This window comes from Wyeomyia smithii, chromosome 2 (genome assembly GCF_029784165.1).
Source record: "Wyeomyia smithii strain HCP4-BCI-WySm-NY-G18 chromosome 2, ASM2978416v1, whole genome shotgun sequence".
Taxonomy (NCBI): Eukaryota; Metazoa; Arthropoda; class Insecta; order Diptera; family Culicidae; genus Wyeomyia; species Wyeomyia smithii.
Window position 1 is genome coordinate 74,009,568 of NC_073695.1, and position 22,403 is coordinate 74,031,970.

The window sequence follows — 22,403 nt, forward strand, 5'->3', positions numbered from 1 at the left end:
TCCATTAGTAAGGCCATTTGTGAGAATTTTTTTAATAATTTCACATTTTGCGGCTCGTGTAGAACACATGATTTCAACAAGTCTTATGCCAGGAGTCGAATGGCCCCTTAGCTGATGGGCTCAATTTTAAAAGCTGAAAACTATGTTGCAGACCAAGGAGGCGCTACTAATATTAAATTAATGAAAACTTTAAATCATAAACTCAGCAAAACCATGCATCATCTTCACGTAGAGGAAAATGAATACCGTGTTCAGTTAATAAATTTGATTATCGTCTAATTATAAGTTTGAAATCAAGAAAAAAAGCTGAAGCAAAAAAAACAATGCTTTTTTTTTCAATATATTTTGCAAGAAAGAATTTTTCCATCCAACATTCTCAGGTTGCTCGATACAGATTTTTAATACAGATTTTTTGGCCCGTGATACAGATACACAGAAATTTGCGGACAAAAATAGAGGTCGCAGCCTCAATATGATATTGAAAAAATCCATTGTTTTGTTCACTAGTTCCCAATGTTTTTCATTGCGACCAAATTTGTCGGTGATAATTGCGAAATTATTAAAAGCAAATATGGGTTTCCTTGATTGACACGATTTTTGTACCGTAAACTGGGGTGACTTTTGATATTTTGAGAGTATATCGAATACAAAATTGTTTGATATTTTTAAATTGAGTACTGGTATGCATTGAACAAGATCCAGTTACTACTTCAAAGTTTAGCAACAATTCTGCTATTTTTTAAAATGCTTCAAATTTTTTCATCAAACATCATTCGGGGTGACTTTGATCACTTCACTGTTTCGTTGAATTTGGAGTGATACATTGCTGCTTTAGCAAGTTTGGACAGTCTTAAACGACTTAAATGTGTTTATGAATATGAGAAGCAATTTGGGGCTCATTCAAATACCACGTGAACAGTTTATGTTGGAGAAAATCCAAGATTCATACAAAATTTTAGAATACAAATAAACGATTGTTCACGGAAAGGAAGGGGGTCTAAAATCACCAGAAACTAGTCCACGTAGAATATGCCTTATCCAATAGTCTAAAGTTGCATGTTAAGTGACCTCTTGAGTTGTCGTTATGAAGAAATCATGTAATACGCTGCCCAGATTATTGGTACTCAACATTGTCTTCGAAGAAAAAATTGCAAAAATAAATATGAAAATCGCTGTGATAGTATTTTTCTTATATTAGGAAAAAATTTGGGAACAAAATAAAAATACCACAAGGTACAAAGTCCAAGAGTTGTATGAAATGGTGACGTGGGACTAAACACTGTAATTACTGTAATTACAGGCACAATAAATTCGTTTGTTCAGTGATTGCTTTTGCATTTTATTTAGGTAACGCTGTAGAAGAATTTGTCTAATAAAAATGCTAGTTTTTGGAGAATCTTCTCAGAGATTTTTCGTTATGCAACGCTGATCTTACCACCCCCCTCCCCTATGTTACAAATCGTAACGCTCAATGATACCCCCTCCCCCCTATGAGCGTTACTAGCCTTAGTTATGCCCTTCAAATATCTATGTTCAAAGTTTGCGGAAATATTACGTTCTCTTAGACAAAAATGACTGAGGTTTTTTTTTTCAATTTTTTCTACATGTTTTGAATTTTTCAGTGACTTATAGATATGTATAGTGATCAGATTCAGATTTCGAACATATTTTGCGGTATATTCTATCATGGAGTTCGTTTACAGCAATAAAACTAGAAGGAACGGATGTAGTTTCACAAGCTTTCTTTCTCTCTACCGGCGCATTCTCGCTTCCGGCGCATCGAACCAAAACGTAACTTGTACCAATTTGTAATTGAACCATTTGGTCGCAATTCATTTTTTTAAACTCATTCGCTTGCATGGTTTCCACCCCAGCTTGTTTTAATTCCAAGGATTATGCAGAAATAAAGCGATAAATATTTAGATGGAAATCTTTCATTTGAAATGGGGTTTTTCATGAGATTGGAAATTTTTAATCTCAGTTCTTAACCCTCACCCAACATTTTCCTTACACAAACGCTTCCCCAATTAAAGTCATAATTAGCCAAATCAGTATCGCCACGAATCACGCGCTGAAAACATTACCGGAACATCGTTCACCGGACAGACTCGAAAATATCGAAAGGCGGCTCGCTTTCTCTTTGTCATCACCGAAGGGAGTGAAAACATCCGTTATCGATATGTTTATCACACTACATAGACAATACTATACGTACCCCGGTGTTGTACAACAGGATGCTAATAATAGAGTACCGTCGTCCGTCTGCATCACCGTGTCCCGACCCGACCTAGGCCGACCTTGTTCGGAAGCCAAGAGAGCGTGCCATCGAAGCGTCAGTATCCTCAAATTGATAAAGTGTTTGGTAATGTTTTTGATGTTTTATCCTCTGTGTAGTTTAGAGTGCGACCGTCGCATTGAACGAAATATACCCAGATGAAGCGGTCTCCTGATGTAAGGACGTGAAGGTGAGAACAAGCGGATCGCAGCCGAAGTGAAGCAATCGTGATGCTCCAAGCTGGGAGTCATTCTCCACTAGCAACCCCAACGACGACCGTAAATGTCGGTATTTTCTGGAGAAGGAGAAACGCCCAGAAATAGGGTGGAAAAAAAGTAGCGGGGTGTGAGAGAAAATTGCGACGAAAATTGATTTTAAGCGGAAATTTGATTATTATTGCTCCGTTGTTGTACGCGATGAACACTGATATCATCATTCATGGTTGACTGACGGCGGACGGTCGACGGTTGGATGGTCGGGAGAATGGAAGGAAGCTCAAAAGTCCTCGCTGTAACACTCGCCTTTCCGCACAATGCAAATTGTGTCAAACATCCTGGCCAATGATATCGGCCTGCGGCAGGCAGCTCATCGATGATGACGCGCGGTGATACCATCGCTTGACTTTTTTGTAACCTCTGTATTGTGAAACACAATGCTTGACCTAGGATACGCTGTGGAAAACAGAATTATAATCACAATTGACTTGTGTTACCCAATATCCGACAGGTATAAATAATTGAACAAGAATTTTCATTCGACATCATGAAATACCTTTCCATTAATAGATAGTAAAAATAGCCATACAACAGTATTCTCAGCTGCAAACACCGAGCAGTGATACTTCATCATATCCCTCCCCTTGACATTTTGTATCAGAACAAAAGAAAAGATTTTCCCTTCAGTCAGCCATCTATCCATCCAGTGTAAAAGTGTTTCGCCGATGCCACTCACTGATGAGCGCCTGAATATTCTCAATAATTTGATTTAGTATTTATGGAACCTCACTCACCGACCTCTGCTGGCAGCGCGGCGGAGACAATTGACATTAAGCATCCATATTTGTCGAACAGATTTCTCGAATCTGGGTCTGCTGAGCCTACGCACAGACAGGATATTTCAACAAATTGACAAGCACTTACTTCCCCAGCCACTTGACTTTTGCTAAATAGGATTTTCGGTGACGTAATCAGTGCCACTTTGAGCTGTTGTACCGCCTGCTCTCCCCTTACAGAAATCGTTTCATTCATGAGGGTTGATGTTGTGAATGGTTGCATATCTCCCAAACCTTCCTAACGGGCGAAGAGAAACAGAATCGATCATTCGGTTTACTGCCGAGTATTGATATCAGCGGGATTGTCTTTACATTTGCCTTTACCCGCACCACGGCACAGTATGCAGAGCGAAAAGAAGTTGGACGAAATGGAAGCGGGAAACCGTTCCGAATAAACGGAAGAGCTTATAAAGAGCGATAGAAAATTTCAAATCGCCCAGGGAATCCGTCAAGAGGATTATGAGGTCAAATGATTGGTTTCCATCAGGAAAAATTCGTAGCATCAATGCGATACCGATTGTTCCAGGGGTTGGTTTTACTTCCGAAATTGTTGATTCGCGGTAAGTGACGTAATATTCAGGGGGAGGTTTACGTTTATCGCTCTCGAAACAGTTGAAAAACTTCACTTGCTTACAGATCGTATTTAAAACACTGTTATGGACAAACTTAAAATATTGATTATCAAATGTCCTCTGATAGTATGACAGAGTTGAGGAACAATTAGCATCAATACAATTTAATAATTACAAATGTGCTACTCCAGCTAACAGTTTTCAATACTTCAACCCTGTATGTGTTGACTGGATGTTACTATCGAATAAATACTAGATAATAACGTTGCAAGGTTGTTCCTAGAAACTGTATAAACTTAGATTTTTCAATGTCACGTAACAATGCATTTTGAATAAAAAAATCTAGGAAATGTTAGGTTAGTATTTATTACAGCTATCATTAAAAAATCGCATCGTAATTTCAAGAGTCAAATTAGTAAAATGAAAGCTAACAATCGCCGGAAACCTGGTAATTCAACATAAAACGGTATATCTCCGAAACAAGAGCTGCTAGAAGAAAGGTGTCTTCAGCAATTTTTTGACGTGGGACTACGTCTTTGTTTTCTATACTGAGATGCATTTTGTAAAATAGATGGATGTATAGATGGATAACAATAACCAATATATTGTTGGATGTATAATAGATGGATAACAATAACCAATATTTTGTTGGATAGATAAAATGTGTAACAATTTCATAATATGCTATTCATCATTATTATTTCACTTCTCAACGGTGAAAATTGATAAAAAGTTACAAGGATATTTACGCGAACAATTGACCACGCGAGCATTCCTAGCACAGACGATGTGAATGGACACCAACCATCTCCTGTGATATTCTCTGTATCAATATAAAAAAAATGGACAGAGCTTCCCCGTCCCAACAGGTCAATTTAGGTTTGCTTTTGCTCCCATGAACTTAGACTAATTTGAAATCTCGAAGGTAAAGATTTTCCGAAAAGTTTTGAAACAAGCCTTTTACTTGAACAATTTCTAAACCTGCTGTCAGAGCATAATAAAAACTGATGTCTTGAAACAAAACATGCTGGTAAAAGCAACAATACCGTACAGTATACATATCGCCAGTTGAATTCAATACCTGTACAACTAAAAATTCATAGTTTCAAGAAAAACGCGTTTGAAAATTTGCGTCAAAAATTTCATTTTTCATTTTCGTGAAAAATTTTAATTTTAAGACTTTCCATTTTTATTGAACTTGTTTGGGTCTATCATGTGCATGTAATGAGCAAGTTATATGATTTGTAACCTCATTTTGCTGTCTTTTTAGGGATATTTTAGGTTATTGCACCTACTTATATTTCTGGAAATATTGTGAATTTTGAAACGGGTCTTCGTGAGATGAAACTTTTTAGTATTTGGCATCGTTTGCCATCAATAACTCAAAACTGCAAAATTTTGAGTTGTGCCAGTATCGAATTCAACTGACGACATTATGTGGAGCAGAGCGCCGCTGGTCTCTCGTCGTCTATCATTACAGTGGTACACGACTTATATTTCCGTGAAATCAAGGAAAAACTGCAATGCTGCTGCGTTGATAGTGATTAAAAGTTTATCTCATAAATAGGGTTACCTCAAAAAAACCATCAACAACTCAACAAGAAATGAGCATTTTTGCACTGGTCATAAGATTTTTTTTTGCATTTTATCTTCGATATTTACTAAATGATCGTGATCGAAAGAAAATACAAATTTATATAAGCTTAAGAGCCAGCGAATGCTTCTGAATATTTTGTCGATTCACTAGGATCTATTCAGAATCTTTCTAAGATGGATTTCTATGAGGAGCTATTCAGAATTTTTCTATGATGATCTATTTTTGTTTTCAATTTAATAAATAACATTCTTACGTATATTAACTGTCTTCGTAAAACAGTGAATATTATTTGTTGGCAAATGAAAAAAACTTGTCAAACAAAAAACAGAAATTAATCATTTCGAACTTTAACTTCCTTGTAATTGTTGATTGTTATGATTTTTCGCTGGAACTTCTTGATAATTTTGTTCAACTTATCTTCTTATGTTTCCCTATGAGTGAACCTATGTAATGGCTTCGAAATTATTCTCATAATATAATAAATTTAATTTGATCTGAGCTTAAAATCATGTATGATGATAACGTAAATACTGTTGGATTTGGTTTATGAGGAAATAGAGTTAATTCTGATACAGACGCATTGCGAGAAATTCTTGATGCTTCTTCAATAACAACGACACGCTTGTGCCTTGTTTAAGAAATGTTCGCACAAAGAAACACTACACAATATCGTTAAGTGTAATCGAAGTTCTTTCGAGTATTGTTCAATATATTTCTAAAAAGAAAATTTATGGGGAGTCTGCATATAAAAAATACTGAATCACAGAACAAACGAACTGTTGCTGTCTGCAGATTCTGTAACATTTGTAACTAAAAATCCTTCTATTTACAGTGTTTGTCTCACGTCACCATTTCATACAACCCTAGGGCTGTATACCTTGTAGTATTTGTGATAACATTACCCAAAAGTTTGCTGAAGATATCATTTCTCTAAAATACATACAAGACCGCAAAGTAATATTTTTCAGCGCCTCTAGCGACGGTGTCCTGAACTTAAACCTATCGACATTCGCTTAAGCATTTTATATACAAAATTTATTCCCATGACAGTATGTCAATAAAACCAGCATTTGGAGTGTTAATAAAAAAAAGTTCACGATTATGAACTCTCGTATCACTGCACAATATAGTCCAGAACCCGAATTTAGGAAGAAATTTGGATCTAGAGCTCGATGACCGCCATGGGTACCAAAATGCACAGGAATTGTTCAAAAGCTATAATCTTTAACTTTTTTCCAGTTTATGCTCCATGGCCTCACCTGTGTTGACCAGTGTAATTAATATATATTTGGGGAATGTCGATGATCCCAACTAGGATTGCCAAACCCGATCCGATTTTTTACAAACCAATAACGGCGCCGGCCACGTCCTTACAGTCAGGTGAAAGTATCTTCGGTTTCGTGCAACACCGGCACAATTCATTTTTTTCCAATATAAAATGTTGATGACAACCGATGCACAGTACGGTTAAGTCTTATGTCACAAAGACTTGTTTCAATATTCACGCAAAAAAACACGAGTTATGAGCTGATGTGTCTTTGGAATTCAAACCAAAAACATTCTCCAAAGATGGTAAAAAAAGAGATTTTAACTTGCTCATTGTTTTCGTGGGTGTGACAAAGGTAATTTTAAACGCTAATTTTTTAATCCCGTTTCTCATGAAACTGTGAATTTCGAGTTGTTGCAGTGCCGCACAAAACCTATGATAAGGAATGAATAGCAATAAGGAATAAGTGTTTTTAGAGACGGAGTATACCTATGCACCCCTACAAAAGCTACGGATCTACTTGATCAGGATTCACTTTGATATGTAATATGACGATGATTTAATTGAATTAGTGTAACAATATAGATATGATCATGTTCTCTGCGGCCTTAAATATGAGCTGAAATAAGTTATTGCAACAACATTGCAGCGCAACTATTCACCATACAAAGTCATATAGATATGATCATGTACATATAATGTGAGATTAATGAAAATGAATTTTAAAATACAATAAGAAGTATTAGGGCATGTAAGCAAGCACTCAGTTGACTGCCTTTCATAGCTAAAATTTCCAAATTTTCAACATAGAAAACGCAAAAAATAAAATAAAAATAGATTCGAAAAACATATGGAAAGTGTCCGTTATATTGTGTTCCCAAAAAAGTGATGAACCTTTATGGGACAAATTCATTACATATCAAAATTGTTGTAATGCTCCTTTTTGCGGCTGAAAACATGAATTGAAATAAGTTATTACAATAACATTACAGCGCTTGCACCGACGTGTCGCTCCTTCCTAAAAGGATTCACCGCATAAAGTCATCCAAACAAATCATCCAAATGTTCATGCATCTACCACAACCACGAACGTTATCGACAACAAGTGAAAAATTGGAGCACCGAGATGCGACGATTCACTGGTCGAACGAAACCGAAACAACCCTACACGGCTATAGACCATTTTACAGGACGTTTCAGAACTCAATTCATGAATAACATTTTAACAGAAAACATGGAACCACTAGCATAACCTAACAGGAGATAACTGGGTATAGATTTGCATCCAGTTTGGGAACCACTCGCTGATTGATTGAAATTAAAACCCCGGGTGCGTTAAAATGTATTATCAGGCTTACTGTTTTGATTTTGGCAGTGTTATATGTGTGGCGATTTCCAATAGAATCAAAAGTGCGCAAGGGAGTGGATACGGTTTTGCGTGAAGCACGCGAACGATATACCGTTGCTCAATGTTGGAAATAAATTGTGTAGTATGAGCTTATTTCCACCTTTGAATTCGTTTTGAATTAAATTCGAAATATACATGCTGAAACACATTTCTTTTTTTTTTCACAACCAAAACACATTTCTTGTGTGGAGAGAACAATTTAGATAGGTCAATGAATGAACCATAATCATCGATCGATTACACGTTCGTTTTAGAGAATATTAAAGACTAAGCCGGCGCAGATTCTCCGGTTACCTTGAGACGGTAAATTTATCGCCTGCAGGAGGATGTTGAATAATGTTAATGAAAAGCATAATGTTAATAAAAAGCATTAACCGTGTGAATGGCATCACTTGCGAAAAATACAACAGGGTAAAAGCAACATCAACATCAGCAAGTACCGTGTATCCCAATGTGGTATACGCAGTGAGAAAGAAGAAGACACTGTAGCGGTCACAATATTTCAAGAATTTGATTAGAATCGATCAACCAATGTGTTGCGCCAAGATGTAGAAAACCTTAGTTTGTCGTAACTGTCGCAACACCCTAGCCCACGCATCTCTCCGAGATTGTGTTTCTATAGATTAGGCGGTTGAGGAAACCCGAAGTAGTTTCCATATAGAATAGCCAAAAATGGCCAAATGGACAGATAGGGCCAAATGACGGTTGCTTAAATGAAACAACGAGCAGAGTTGTAGATTTCCGAATATTCACGACGAAATTTGCGGGAAATTACGAAGGTACTTTCTGTGAATTCGTATGAAATCACCTGTTATGAGATCTTTTAAATTTCGTTCCAGTAAAATGGATGTTATTCAAAAACTTTTAAAACTTGTCACAAGATGGTAAAAATAATATGTTCAAATTATTTAAAAGTAGTAGGACAATAAACCTAATACAGGATGCGGCGGAAAAAAATGCGAAAATTGATGGTGTTTGTTTCAAATATTATTTGAAGTACATTTAGGCAATAATATCAACATTTCTTAATTTATTCTTCTCTATTATATCCTACCCAACCAATTTACTCGATGTATCGGCCAGCAATGGCATCCTCGAGACGACGCCGGAACCTAGAACATGTCTTTCGATCTTAGTCATCCGGCATCGACCGCCGTGTGCGCCATTTGTTAGCCTTTAAGATGTTCATACTATGGTGAGATGTTTTGCAAGCTCCTGCTTCAACATACGCCCTAACAATACAACGGGTTATGGTCCGGGCTGCTGGGGTGCCACAAATCTTTCGGCCAAGACTTCAAATGTTCCATCAGTTAGTGTTGGGTCCGATTAGACGTATAACATGGCTCTCCATCCTGTTGTAGCACAACGTATTGATCCTCAGAGAAGTTGGCCTTTACCCAGGGAAGCCCTCGGTCCTTCAAAATACCGATATACACTTCGGTATTATTTTTAACACTAGTATTAATAAAAACAGTCGGCGACTTGTTTTCAGATTGTAAAACTAAGTTAGCAACTTCAACAATCATCAATCAAAGTTACCAATCGAGGGACACTATCCCAATCATCCCGAACCTATTTTAAGCAGTTACCATCTGTTTTCCAGGCGTTTTTTTCAGCACCCGAAGTGGCTCCTGAATGGCTGCAATATACGTCGATTTGTTTCAATTGCAATTGTTCACAGATTTCTTCGTGATTAACGGTATTTCTTATATTCGTAAGCTAGACAATCAAAGTATTCGTTTCCATCATTGAAATTGTCGATATTGATCAAAATGCAGGAGTTTGAGGCTTGTTTTCTTCGACTGATTAAAATAGGCGCTACTGCTTAAGCCGTTCCCTACCCTAGTTCGTTTTATTTTGTTTGTCTTCTACTATATAAAAATGGAATTCCGTAACGCTTGATCTTATTAATGTTATTGCCTCCGTCTCAGTGGTGTACAGTCACCACCATCATTTTAAATCGTTCTAAATCAAAAAAATAAAATGTTTATGGAAATGTTCAGGAAAGACATTTGGGGAAAAATCAAAAGTATCCGATAACCAAAACTTGAGATTTTATTCACAAAACTACGTAAAACATGCAAAGTTATGACTTTTTATGCTGAATTTGCCTCTGAATAAAAATTTTAAGCGATGACATGTGATTTTTTTTTTCATTAAAATGTTTGTTAACGTTCAGGAAAGACATTTGAGGAAAAATAAAATGTATGTTTGAAGATGATTTTCTGTATACAGCACAACAATATTGCACGCTAGCCTTCTAATAGCGTTCTCGATCAACCAGATTAGTTGAGAAAATTCGTAATCGATATTGTTTTTAGTACATTTTGCATGTTGTAGGATAAGTACAACGATACACCGTGCCCCAGAGCTGAGTCGAAAAAAATTCCAATTCGAAGAGCTTCTCGACCTGATCGGGGATCGAACCCGATATCACAACCGTGTAGAAGCCAATCGACATCGCTAACCACAGAACCACGAGGATCACAGACAGCATACAGAATACAGAAAATCTCCTGAAAATACTTTTTTTTTAATTTATACGTATTATACGTATACATGCGAAATTTTGACTTTTCATGCGCAATTCGCCTCTGAATCAAAATTATAATGATTTGTGTTTTTTTTTCAATAAAATGTTCGTTGTTCTTTCAACATCTACAGTTTTTTTGACAGAATAATCCATGTCTCAAGCATAAACATTTTAAATTTCTGATGTTTTCGTAGTTTTGTGAATAGTTACATATTACGGTATCTGATTTACTTTTGTACTTTTGAATTTGAATTTGAGTTTTATTAAGGAGCTTTTAACCAGAAGGTCATTCAGCTCTTAACTTTACTTTTTTACTTATTTACGTTAATCCAAACTATAACTCTTGAGACATTTAGCTGAAGGAAAGGTTACGATTAATTGGTTTGAATATCGATTGAGAGGCAGCTTAAGCATTAAAAATCTTTTATTTTCTTATTTTCGACGAACTTTTGTGGATTAAAAAAACGCGACTTCCGGTATCAGGAAAATAACCTCACGTCATTTTATAGCGAAGACATGTTGTTTTTTGAGATATTATTCACAAAACTACGTTAAACATGCAAATTTATGACTTCTAAATTGAAATTTGGCCAACAATTTCAATACTTTCGAAAGTGGAACTTCATACGTCATTTTGAAATCCAAAATGGTAACTTCCAGTTTCTGTAAATCAGCCCAAAATCACAAAAAACAATCCAATATGGGTATTTCCGTTCTGTGCGTTCTCAGAATATTCAAGTACTTAAAGTGATGATGGAAGTATAAGATGTGAATTATATTTTTGAAGGGTGATGAGCTAATGCAGCAATGAATTATAAAAAAAAATCTATCTTTGAAACCATTGATCCCGAGCATCGCCGGGAACGTGCAACTAGTCTTAAATAAATGGGAAGTGTTTGTTTATGTTGATGTTACCCTCCCGACGCCCATGTCACCCAACGATTGACCGGTACACCGTATGAACGCAGCCACCCCACACATTAGGTTGGTGTATCCTGCCACCAGGAGACGGGCGAAATTAAGTCGCGATGGAGAGATGACTAAATAGGATCTGGCGGGAGAGAGATGCTTATTTACTTGGCGAGGGCATTGACCGTTAGCGTAGGGCAATAACCTGTTGATACGACCGAGAATCGAGTCTTGATCACTCTTCAAAAGTCGATAGAAACAAATTGAAAGCGTGAATAGTAGCAGTGAACAAGAGCGAAATTTGTGGTGCCCTCGCCAAAAAGCAGATGGAAAGCATATTTGCACTTCCCCAGAACCCCATAGTTTCGGTTTGGAAAAACCACAGTGTTTTGGAAAAATCGTCTGAAAGCTCAACGTCAAGGATTGGTCCGGATTCAAACCCACCGCAAGTTCCAGACGCTTCAGTGTTCACTAGCGAGGGCGGCAAAGGCCGCGAAATTGTCACGGTTGTTAGCGACAAAGGTGGTGGATGATATCGCGTACAGCCGATTGCAGATTGGTGGCGAAAGGTGGTGGAAGCAGTGGAAGAAAAGGGGCCCCGAGAGAGAGAGAGAAGAAAAGGTTAGATAGAATATAAGGAAGTGGATTGTGAGAATGAAAATTGTAATAGGCCAAATACGTCTTTACATCGGCAATATAAGCATTCCCAGTTAACTCGCGAAAACTAAGGATAAGCGTGCCGACCCTGAGGCATTGTTCAGGGAGTCTCACCAACGCTCACGGTTAGGACTACCGGTGACTTACACTCTCTAACATTTAAACTAATTTATCATAATTTATTATGTGTGGAACACAATAAAGGGGATCAAGTCTCCTCAATCTTTCACTACAAATGCGCATAGTAATGTGTATTTCAGACATAAAAGTTGCAATTGAAGGAAGTTTTTCAAAGATTGTTTGGTCAATTTATGGTCGAATATTACATACTCCTTACAAAGATGATTTTCCGATGAATATTTATTCTTCCATGAAAACAAAAAAACTAAAAAACAATATTTTGAAATTAGTACGAGTAGAAATTTTAGTTACGTTTCATTATTGCATCTCTTTCCAGGCAACATCGGTTCGGGCCTTAAGCTATCCAAAGATTCTGGCGGCTCAGGAGACGGCGGCGAAAACGGCGTCGACGCCGGTAGCGGTGAGAACGTCGCTCTGGCGATGACCACCCTCGGTCAACTGAAGGTCGTTTCCAAGAAGGTTGGAGGACACTGTGTCGACCGAGGGGACTCAGATCAGCGTGAAACATGGTCCGGCAAGGTGGACTTCCTGCTGTCGGTGATCGGATTCGCCGTCGATTTGGCCAACGTGTGGAGGTTTCCATATCTCTGCTACAAAAATGGGGGTGGTAAGTAGCGACGTGATTTTGTTTTCAACATTAAAATTTTAACACACTGTTTTCTAATAAGCATTAGACTGAAATAAGAGATGAATCTTCACTCCTTAGCATAAGTTCGCCGAGTTAACGTTTTCATATTTAAGCGTCTCAGTGGTTGTTGGAAATTATGACTATCCTTCATTTCTGCAACCTGTTGCTCTGTTCTTTCACAAAAGTGGCCTGTTTAGCCGCCCTGCTGATGGGAACATTCCCACACAATCATTGGTTTTCAAGCCACGGCGGCACAATCCGGCATGATTTGTAGCAGTAGTTCAGTTCATATCCGCATCACGACCCCTAAGAGAGTTGAGATTGTACGTGACAGATTTTGTGAGATTCATTTCCCGGTCGCGCACCCTCCAGTCATTTCTTTACGCTTAGTTCTGCAGAAGAAGGGTGTGACAAGAACGCCAAAGGCTGGCGGTTGCAGGACGACAGGTTCGTATACGAATTGGCTAACGGAGGTGTGTCACAAAGCCAAAGTTGAGTGGTGCCGCTAAAAGAAAGCGGAAATTTCCTCTTTTCCTCACTAATAGCGTCTTTTACAGGCTCTCTGGTCCGGTGGTGCCATACACGATTGCTTGAGGGCTTGTTTTCCCAACACATTGTCTCCCACCGCCACTGGAAACCGCCACTACCGCCGACGTCGTCATGGTCTGTGCCGGTTGATGTCTTTATTCTTCGTGTTCATTCAGCCGCGAATCCGTCTTCAGTTATCCCTCCCCGGTGCGGTTCTCGTACTTCTTCACCGTAGCTTCTTAAAGAAATCATTCCATATCTGAAGAAGAGTGTGTTAGATTATGTGCGAACTCACTTTAACCGTTCCCACTCAATGTGCAATGCAACAGGCGAGTCTCAAAGGAACATTTGACTGTTGATCCCTACACTTCGTGGGTATTATAAATTATTATAGCTTTCAGCAAGTGATAATGGGCCTGCTCTCTCCCTAGTCGTCCCTTGGGTTGTGAATTCGCTAACGGTTGCGATTGCGATGTGTTTCGGTTTAAAATCGTAGATTTATTCTCCGGCAGGCAAGTTCACAATCCTTTAAAACAGAAAAACTTTTGTGAAAAATTACTTGAACCTTGGCTATATAGTCTCAGCCCTTCGGGTATTAGTCCAGTGATAACACCACCAGCAGGGGTTTTGTGCTTGACCTCGAAGTGGAAGTGGTGTCGGCATATGCAACCGTTTTCCTTTGTTGTACGTTTGAAAATCTAGAGCAGAGCGCAGTATTTTCCTATTGTTAGCGTACTACTAGTGAAATGAATGAAACCTATAGTTTTTGGCAATCTTAATAATTTCGCTTACACTAAAAAATAACAAATTTTACACAAACGAAATCGTCCTGTAAAATGATTCGAAATTTTCTATTTTTTATCACAATCGAAATTGAATATATTATTCATTTCCACTAGAATCAACTTTGTTGTAAGGAAATTTACATTTTTAAATATGTAGTAATTTTATACCACAAAAGATCAAAATAATGTGGTCCGAATCTTACAAAAAAATCACAGGAGGGTTGTGTGCAAATCCACGACCGCAAGGTTGAAGTAGAATACTTTATTTAACCCCTAACCGTATTGCGGCTTGTAACATCAAGCGATTTCGTTTGCTCGCTGCTGCGTGTTGCATCATGTTGCAACTTAGCAGCTGGGAGACGACGAAATTTTGTTCATGCTGATTGATTGAATCGACTTCACATTAGCTCTGCATAGTCGAACTAACTGCTTTTGTGAGGGTGTTCTAATAGGGCAGTTTGTTATTCAAAATCGCTTATGCTGATCACAGCCTTTGCGCTGCCCTTACAGTGGGGGGTTACCTCAATAAAGTTAAAATTATACAACTGCAACAGAATTTGATTGCATCCCGCACAGAATGTCTGCTTGTGTTGATACCAGAAAATTATTAACCTTCAATTACTTGTTTATTTGTCTTCAAAAAGGCATTTTGCGGTTCAAAATCGGTTGCTGATCGCAGCCTTTGAGCTGCCCTAACAATGGGGGAATTAAGATACACGGACAACATGCACTGTGGAAGCTATTTCACATTCAGTGAATTAGACGGGCGCGACAAATTTAAATTGCTAGGATCCAACACAGAACGCTTGCTTGTGTTGTCAAAAATTCAATTCAATGCAATCTTCATGCTGCCCCAACACAGGGGGAATAATGGCAGTCTGGCGACACACGCTGAGAAAAACCGCGCCGCTCCTGAGACGTGGTGACCAACCACAGAGCTAGTGCTGCTGCTAAGGAAGGACGACTGCTGTTGTCGCTGTCTAGAACTATTATGAGCGGCTTCGGCTGAAACTGAGGCTCTTATATAGGCCAAATAGCATGTTTTCAATTGCAAGGTATATGATTCTGTCGACCGTGCTTGGGAAGCAATCATATAGCTACCAATCAGAGGTCGAATTTTTCGTTTTAACAAGGCTTGACTATTTTCAATAGTACAATAGTGTGAATAATAGAATTACAATTATCTTATTTTGGGATGAATCTTAGAAGATTTTCCAATCTATTGCTGCAAGAACGAAGAAAATCCATCGAATACTAACCGATTTATTAGCATTTGAAATTGGACATATTTTTCACTTTCTTCGGTTTTAGATTTTCATTTCACATCCCTATGTAGCCGAACTTCCTGAAAGAAGTATTCTACTTCAGAAAGCATTTTGCGGTTCAAAATCGGTTGCTAATTACAACCTTTGAGCTGCCCTAACATTGGGGGAATTAAGATACACGAACAACATGCACTGTGGAAGCTATTTCACATTCAGTAAATTAGACGGGTGCGACAGATTTAAGTTGCTAGGATCCAACACAGAATGCTTGCTTGCGTTGACAAAAATTATTAACTTTCAATGACTTGTTTATTTGCCTTCAAAAAGGCATTTTGATTTCCAAAATTGGATTTCCTGATGGCAATCTCCATGCTGCCCCAACAAGGGGTGAATAATGGCTGTCTGGCGACACACGCTGAGAAAAACCGCGCTGCTCCTGAGACGTGGTGACCAACCACAGGGCTAGTGCTAGTGATGCTACGCTATGCATAGCCATGCCACAGTTGTGGCCGCTATACGCTGGCCTAACTGCTGAGCAACTGCAACACTATCCGTAGCCATGCCACAGTTGTGGCCGCCATTGGTATCCACTGTAACTGCATCTGCTGGCCCTGCTGCTATCGATGGTGAGATCCGCTCGAACTGCTACGCTTATCCACAGCCATGCCACAGTTGTGGCCGCTTCCGCTATCGATGGTACCCACTGCTCGCTCCCGCTGCTGCTAAGGGAGGACTGCTGTCGTCGCTGTTCAGAACTATTACGAGCGGCTCCGGCTGAAACAGGCTCTTATATAGGGATGAAAATAGGAATGAATCATTTTTTGTACGTGGTGGATCGACATAACTTGAAAAATAGGTGTGACTCCATTCCGGCTCAGAGCGATCATTTGATAAGCTCCACCTCTTTTTTCAGTTTCTAAAGTTTTTCCTCAGTTTCGTAGCACGGATGCACAAAAATGATTTCTTATCGAGCCGGACCGATAGCACTCTCATTGAAGCAACAAAATAACATGTTTTGTGTCGTGTTGCGCAGCTTCGATGAAGAAAATGTTCCCGTCCCCGTGTCGCATGTAAGCAGATTATTGCGTTCAGTAGACAGTAGATAGTGTATCCAGCGAATAAACACCGATGGTGCTCTCACACACGCAACGGTTTTAACCCGTATCTTATTGCGGTTTGTAACATCAAGCGATTTCGTTTGCTCGCTGTTGCGTGTTGCATCATGTTGCAACTTGGCAGCTGGGGGACGACGAAATTCTGTTTATGCTGATTGATTGAATCGACTTCATATTAGCTCTGCATAGTCGGACTAACTGCTTTTGTGAATGCGTACTAACAGGGAAATTTATTATTCAATGTCGGTTATGCTGATCGCAGCCTTTGCGCTGCCCCTACAGTGGGGGGTTTACTAAATAAAGTGAAAGTAAAAATTAGACAACTACAACAGAATTTGATTGCATCCCGCACAGAATGTCTGCTTGTGTTGATGCCAGAAAATTATTAACCTTCAATTATTTTTTTTTGCCTTGAAAAAAGCATGTTGCGGTTCAAAATCGGTTGCTGATTACAACCTTTGAGCTGCCCTCACATTGGGGGAATTAAGATACACGGACAACATGCACTGTGGAAGCTATTTCACTTTCAGTAAATTAGACGGGTGCGACAAATTTAAATTGCTAGGATGCAACACAGAATGCTTGCTTGCGTTGACAAAAATTATTAACTTTCAATGACTTGTTTATTTGCCTTCAAAAAGGCATTTTGATTTCCGAAACTGGATTTCCTGATGACAATCATCATGCTGCCCCAACACGGGGGGAATAATGGCTGCCTGGCGACACACGCTGAGAAAAACCGCGCTGCTCCTGAGACGTGGTGACCAACCACAGGGCTAGTGCTGCTGCTGAGGAAGGACGACTGCCGTTGTCGCTGTCTGATGCTACGCTATGCATAGCCATGCCACAGTTGTGGCCGCTATACGCTGGCCTAACTGCTGAGCAACTGCAACACTATCCGTAGCCATGCCACAGTTGTGGCCGCCATTGGTATCCACTGTAACTGCATCTGCTGGCCCTGCTGCTATCGATGGTGAGATCCGCTGGAACTGCTACGCCTATCCACAGCCATGCCACAGTTGTGGCCGCTTTCCGCTATCGATGGTACCCACTGCTCGCTCTCGCTGCTGCTAAGGGAGGACTGCTGTCGTCGCTGTTCAGAACTGTTATGAGCGGCTCCGGCTGAAACAGGCTCTTATATAGGCCAAATAGCATGTTTTTAATTGCAAGGTATATGATTCTGTCGACCGTGCTTGGGAAGCTAGCATATAACGACCAATCAGGGGTCGAAATTTTCGTTTTGACAAGGCTTGACTATTTTCAATAGTACAATAGTGTGAATAATAAAATTACAATTATCGCATTTTGGGAAGAATCTTAGAAGATTTTCCAATCTATTGCTGCAAGAACGAAGGAAATCCATCGAATACTAACCGATTTATGAGCATTTGAAATTGGACATATTTTTCACTTTTTTCGGTTTTAGATTTTCATTTCACATCCCTATGTAGCCGAACTTCCTGAGAGAAGTATTCTACTTCAAAAAAAATGCAGTCATTTTTCGGAAGTACCTCGATTTTTATGTTTTTCTTATCAGCAGCTCTCTCTTCGATAGGATACATAGTTTTTAAATAGAGTGTGCCATTTGCTCTTAAGCAACAGTATTTTAATAGTAAAATTCCTCAGCTATATTAGCTTTTTCAAATGAACTTCCTGCAGACTTCTTTAAAAAAATGGATTGTTAAAAGTACTCAGCAAAATTTTTCGCCAAATTACAGTACAACTGCAGCTAATATTTCCAACTAAAGTCTTTCTCATTACATTCTTGAGCAATAACTTTGATGTAAAATCGAATAAAATTTTTAATATTCTTTATTTATCAGAGCTGACTGCAATGTTCGAATACGGAATAGCCGGAAATCAACTTTACATGCCATTTTGAATTCCAAGATGGCGATTTTTAATTTCTGGAAAGCATTTCGATTTACCAAAAACCACCCAAATTGTAAATTTCCATTATTTTTAAGTTCACGATGGCCGCTTCCGGTTTCTAGAAAACAGTCCAAAATAGTTTAATACCATTAAATTTCTTGCTGCAGTGAAGACAACTATTTAGTGTAATAAATTCAACTTGGAAAAATAGCTATAGACCCTGAAAGAAATATCAGCTAATACATTCGATTAGATGCCATAAAAGTTGTCAATTGTAAACAATTTTGTTGATGCTAATATTAATCCTGGGGTGAATATGTATCGAAGATTTATTTGGCAAAATCCATGAGCGTTCTCACATTTACAACGAATAACGTTTCTTTCGTTGAGAATGGAGCAACAGTTAAGGTTAAGGCAAGGCAGAAGGTGCAAATGCGTACCGATTGAAATCATCCCACTTCCTAAGTAGCATATTGCACCATTCGCCCAGCATCCTTCCATTCCGCTTTTTTTAAGTACTCTTCTTAGTCTTGCCAGCCACTTCCAGCCTCTAGAGTTACTGTTTTGAAAATTTACGCCATCATTGTTACCTTTCCGCTTTTCTCGCATCATCGGCTTGCAAAAACCACAAAGCGACTCAGACAGGGGAAAGTACCAGTGCCAAGCCCATTTCCTCGAGATTTCGCTGTCTGCTTTGCTTTTGACTTTCGTGGCACAGCCATTAGTGTAACCTTCTTCAGTGATTGCTTTCTATTTTTCACACACTATTACACACGCGTGAAAAGCGTCCATTTGATGAGAGGGAATAATGAAACCACTTCACCACGTTGCGCTCGAATCTTCCGACGGAGCATTAGAGGAAAATCTTTCCTAATCCTGTCTGTGACTCCAACCGTGACCGCTCGAATGCTTTCGAGAATCGTATATCGTTAGAAACAATTGATTCAAACTAAAAATTATATTTTATTTCTTCTGAACAGGTGCTTTTCTCGTTCCATATATCGTGATGCTGCTGGTTGGTGGTATTCCTCTGTTCTACATGGAGCTAGCGCTAGGTCAGTTCAACCGAAAGGGTGCCATTACTTGCTGGGGTCGGCTGGTTCCTCTCTTCAAAGGTATGCCGTAAAAAAAACAACCCTTTAGTTTAGTCTTTAATTTGACCTTATTTAAACCATTTCCTTCAAGGTATTGGTTATGCAGTCGTACTTATTGCCTTCTACGTTGACTTTTACTATAATGTCATCATTGCGTGGTCCTTGCGATTCTTTTTCGCATCCTTCACGAGCCATCTACCGTGGAAACTGTGTGATAATACGTGGAATACGATATTTTGCAAAACGTTCGAGTTTGGTGGTCCCAATCGGACCATAGCAGCGACAGCCGAAACTTTTAATGGTAGCTTAACTAATGTTACCACCGTGGTGATCAACGAAACGAGATTTGCATCGGCCGCTTCGGAGTATTTCAAGTAAGTTATTTATATCTACTTTAGATTCAGAATCACTTAATCGGTTCATCTTATTATTCCAACAGCCGCTACATTCTGGAGCTGGACAAGAGTGATGGAATTCATGACCTTGGCACCATCAAGTGGGATATGGCGCTCTGCTTACTGGCCGTCTATCTGATCTGCTACTTTTCGCTGTGGAAAGGAATCAGTACTTCCGGCAAGGTTGTCTGGTTCACAGCGCTGTTCCCGTACGCGGTACTGTTGATCCTGCTGATAAGAGGCATTACACTGCCTGGATCGGCCACTGGAATTCAGTACTATCTGAGTCCGAACTTCGATGTGATATACAAACCAGAGGTGTGGGTTGACGCCGCAACACAGGTTTTCTTCTCACTAGGACCGGGCTTCGGTGTCCTGCTGGCGTACGCTTCCTATAATAAATACCACAACAATGTCTACAAGTAAGTATTCGTTTGGTATATTGTATTGATGATGTGATTTTAAATTTTGGCTTGATTTCATTTTGTAGGGATGCACTTTTAACAAGTTTCATAAACTCGGCCACCAGTTTCATCGCCGGTTTCGTGATTTTCTCGGTGCTCGGATATATGGCACATGCTAGTGGTCAGAATATCGAAGATGTTGCCACCGAAGGACCCGGGCTGGTGTTCGTGGTGTACCCAGCAGCGATTGCGACAATGCCCGGCAGTACATTTTGGGCGTTGATCTTTTTCATGATGTTGTTAACCTTAGGATTGGATAGTTCGGTAACGTGACATTTTACTTTAAACTAAATAAAGCCTCGATTAATTTATAATTCTTAACGTTACAGTTTGGTGGTTCGGAAGCGATCATCACAGCTTTAAGTGACGAGTTTCCGAAAATTGGGCGTAATCGAGAGATTTTTGTCGCTTGCTTGTTCACACTGTACTTCTTCGTAGGACTGGCCAGCTGTACTCAAGGAGGGTTCTATTTCTTCCAACTACTGGATCGATACGCCGCCGGCTACTCGATACTGATTGCGGTTCTCTTCGAGTCTATTGCCGTTTCCTGGATCTATGGTGAGTAACTTTCATTTGATAATTTGTTCTCGTTAAGAAAAAACTGAAAAGGAAAGGAAATAACTTTCAATGACAATTATCATGGTGAAATGTAAGAGAATCTGCAACATGAAATATTTCATATTATCATCCGATTCTCTTTGAACTATTATTTATTTATTATTATTATTATTTGTCAATACGGTGTTCGATAAATGAAAACAATTCTGGAACGATACACCAAACAATAGCCGCTGTGAACACATTTATTAAACTCCCTGTTTTATGTAAACTAGTGAAAGCGTCCGCTACCTTAGAGCCCAATATCTTTCGATTAAGCGCAGCTGTGGATTTGTAGATACACTTTCTCGTAAATTTTCTTGTTGACTATATCTGTGATGATAAAAAATGAGCTTTTATTACCACAGGTACAAACTGCTTGCCAAACAAGATATTTCCTGGGAAATCATTATTATCCTGAAATACTCTTCGGTATCATTTCCGGGCATTGCAGTGTAATAAGCCTATCCTGGAAGTTGTTTGATGTCTTCCATGATGTAGATTTTGTGGTCCATTGTGACACTTGAAAATTCTGTTGACATTCCTATTTTTCGAGCCTCCGTTCGGATGAAAAGCTTCGGATTCCTCTCCAGAATGTCTCTGGATATAGAACTATCCGTACGACCAATATTTTTGTCACTTCTAGGTTGCCATCCGACACTCAAATGTTCGGAAAACCTTTTCAGCGCATCGTGGTCTGCGGTTTAGGGCAAATTAAGCTTTTTTACGAATTCACGTATCTAAACGTGAACATTATCGGTACGACTGTACAAGATCTGTTCGCGCACGTCTTTTCATTTGTCGACACTCTGAGCACTATTTATGAAATGTCAAAAGAAAAAAAAAACAACGTAGGACTCCCAGCTATGTTTAAGTGAAAAGTGTAGCTCATAGCTAGATTATTGCAAGAGTTACACTGATTTGCAGGTGTCCCGATTATTGCGAATACAAACCTTACAAGGAAATCCAATATTATAGCAATGCATTTGTTGTTAAAAACATGATAACAATATTGAAATAGATTTTATATGAGAAGAAAAAGGGGCGTGCTTTGGGGCTGTAGGCAAGAAATATTTCCTAAATTCAACGGTTATTTTCATGAAGAAAACAGTTTAGAAATGATACATTTTATATGTAGATTAGAATGCCTTACTTTTCACATAGTTATTTTTAAATTACCTGCCGAGAAGCCCTTAAAAATTGTTGAGCGTGAAGCTATCCAGCTTCCTACGTACGATAAGGCCGGATGG

General features: G+C 39.0%; 1 protein-coding gene across 8 annotated transcripts in view; it reads left to right on the forward strand.

Moving 5' to 3' along the window:
• Window positions 1–22,403, forward strand: part of LOC129722345 (sodium-dependent dopamine transporter) — a 68,881-nt gene that overhangs the window by 38,951 nt on the left and 7,527 nt on the right. For all 8 annotated transcript variants that reach the window (XM_055675718.1, XM_055675722.1, XM_055675719.1 and 5 more), the window contains 6 exons: window positions 12,727–13,017; window positions 19,584–19,718; window positions 19,789–20,071; window positions 20,137–20,514; window positions 20,583–20,820; window positions 20,886–21,114. In XM_055675718.1, coding sequence (XP_055531693.1) covers window positions 12,727–13,017; window positions 19,584–19,718; window positions 19,789–20,071; window positions 20,137–20,514; window positions 20,583–20,820; window positions 20,886–21,114 — 1,554 coding nt within the window. The remainder of the gene's footprint in view (window positions 1–12,726; window positions 13,018–19,583; window positions 19,719–19,788; window positions 20,072–20,136; window positions 20,515–20,582; window positions 20,821–20,885; window positions 21,115–22,403) is intronic.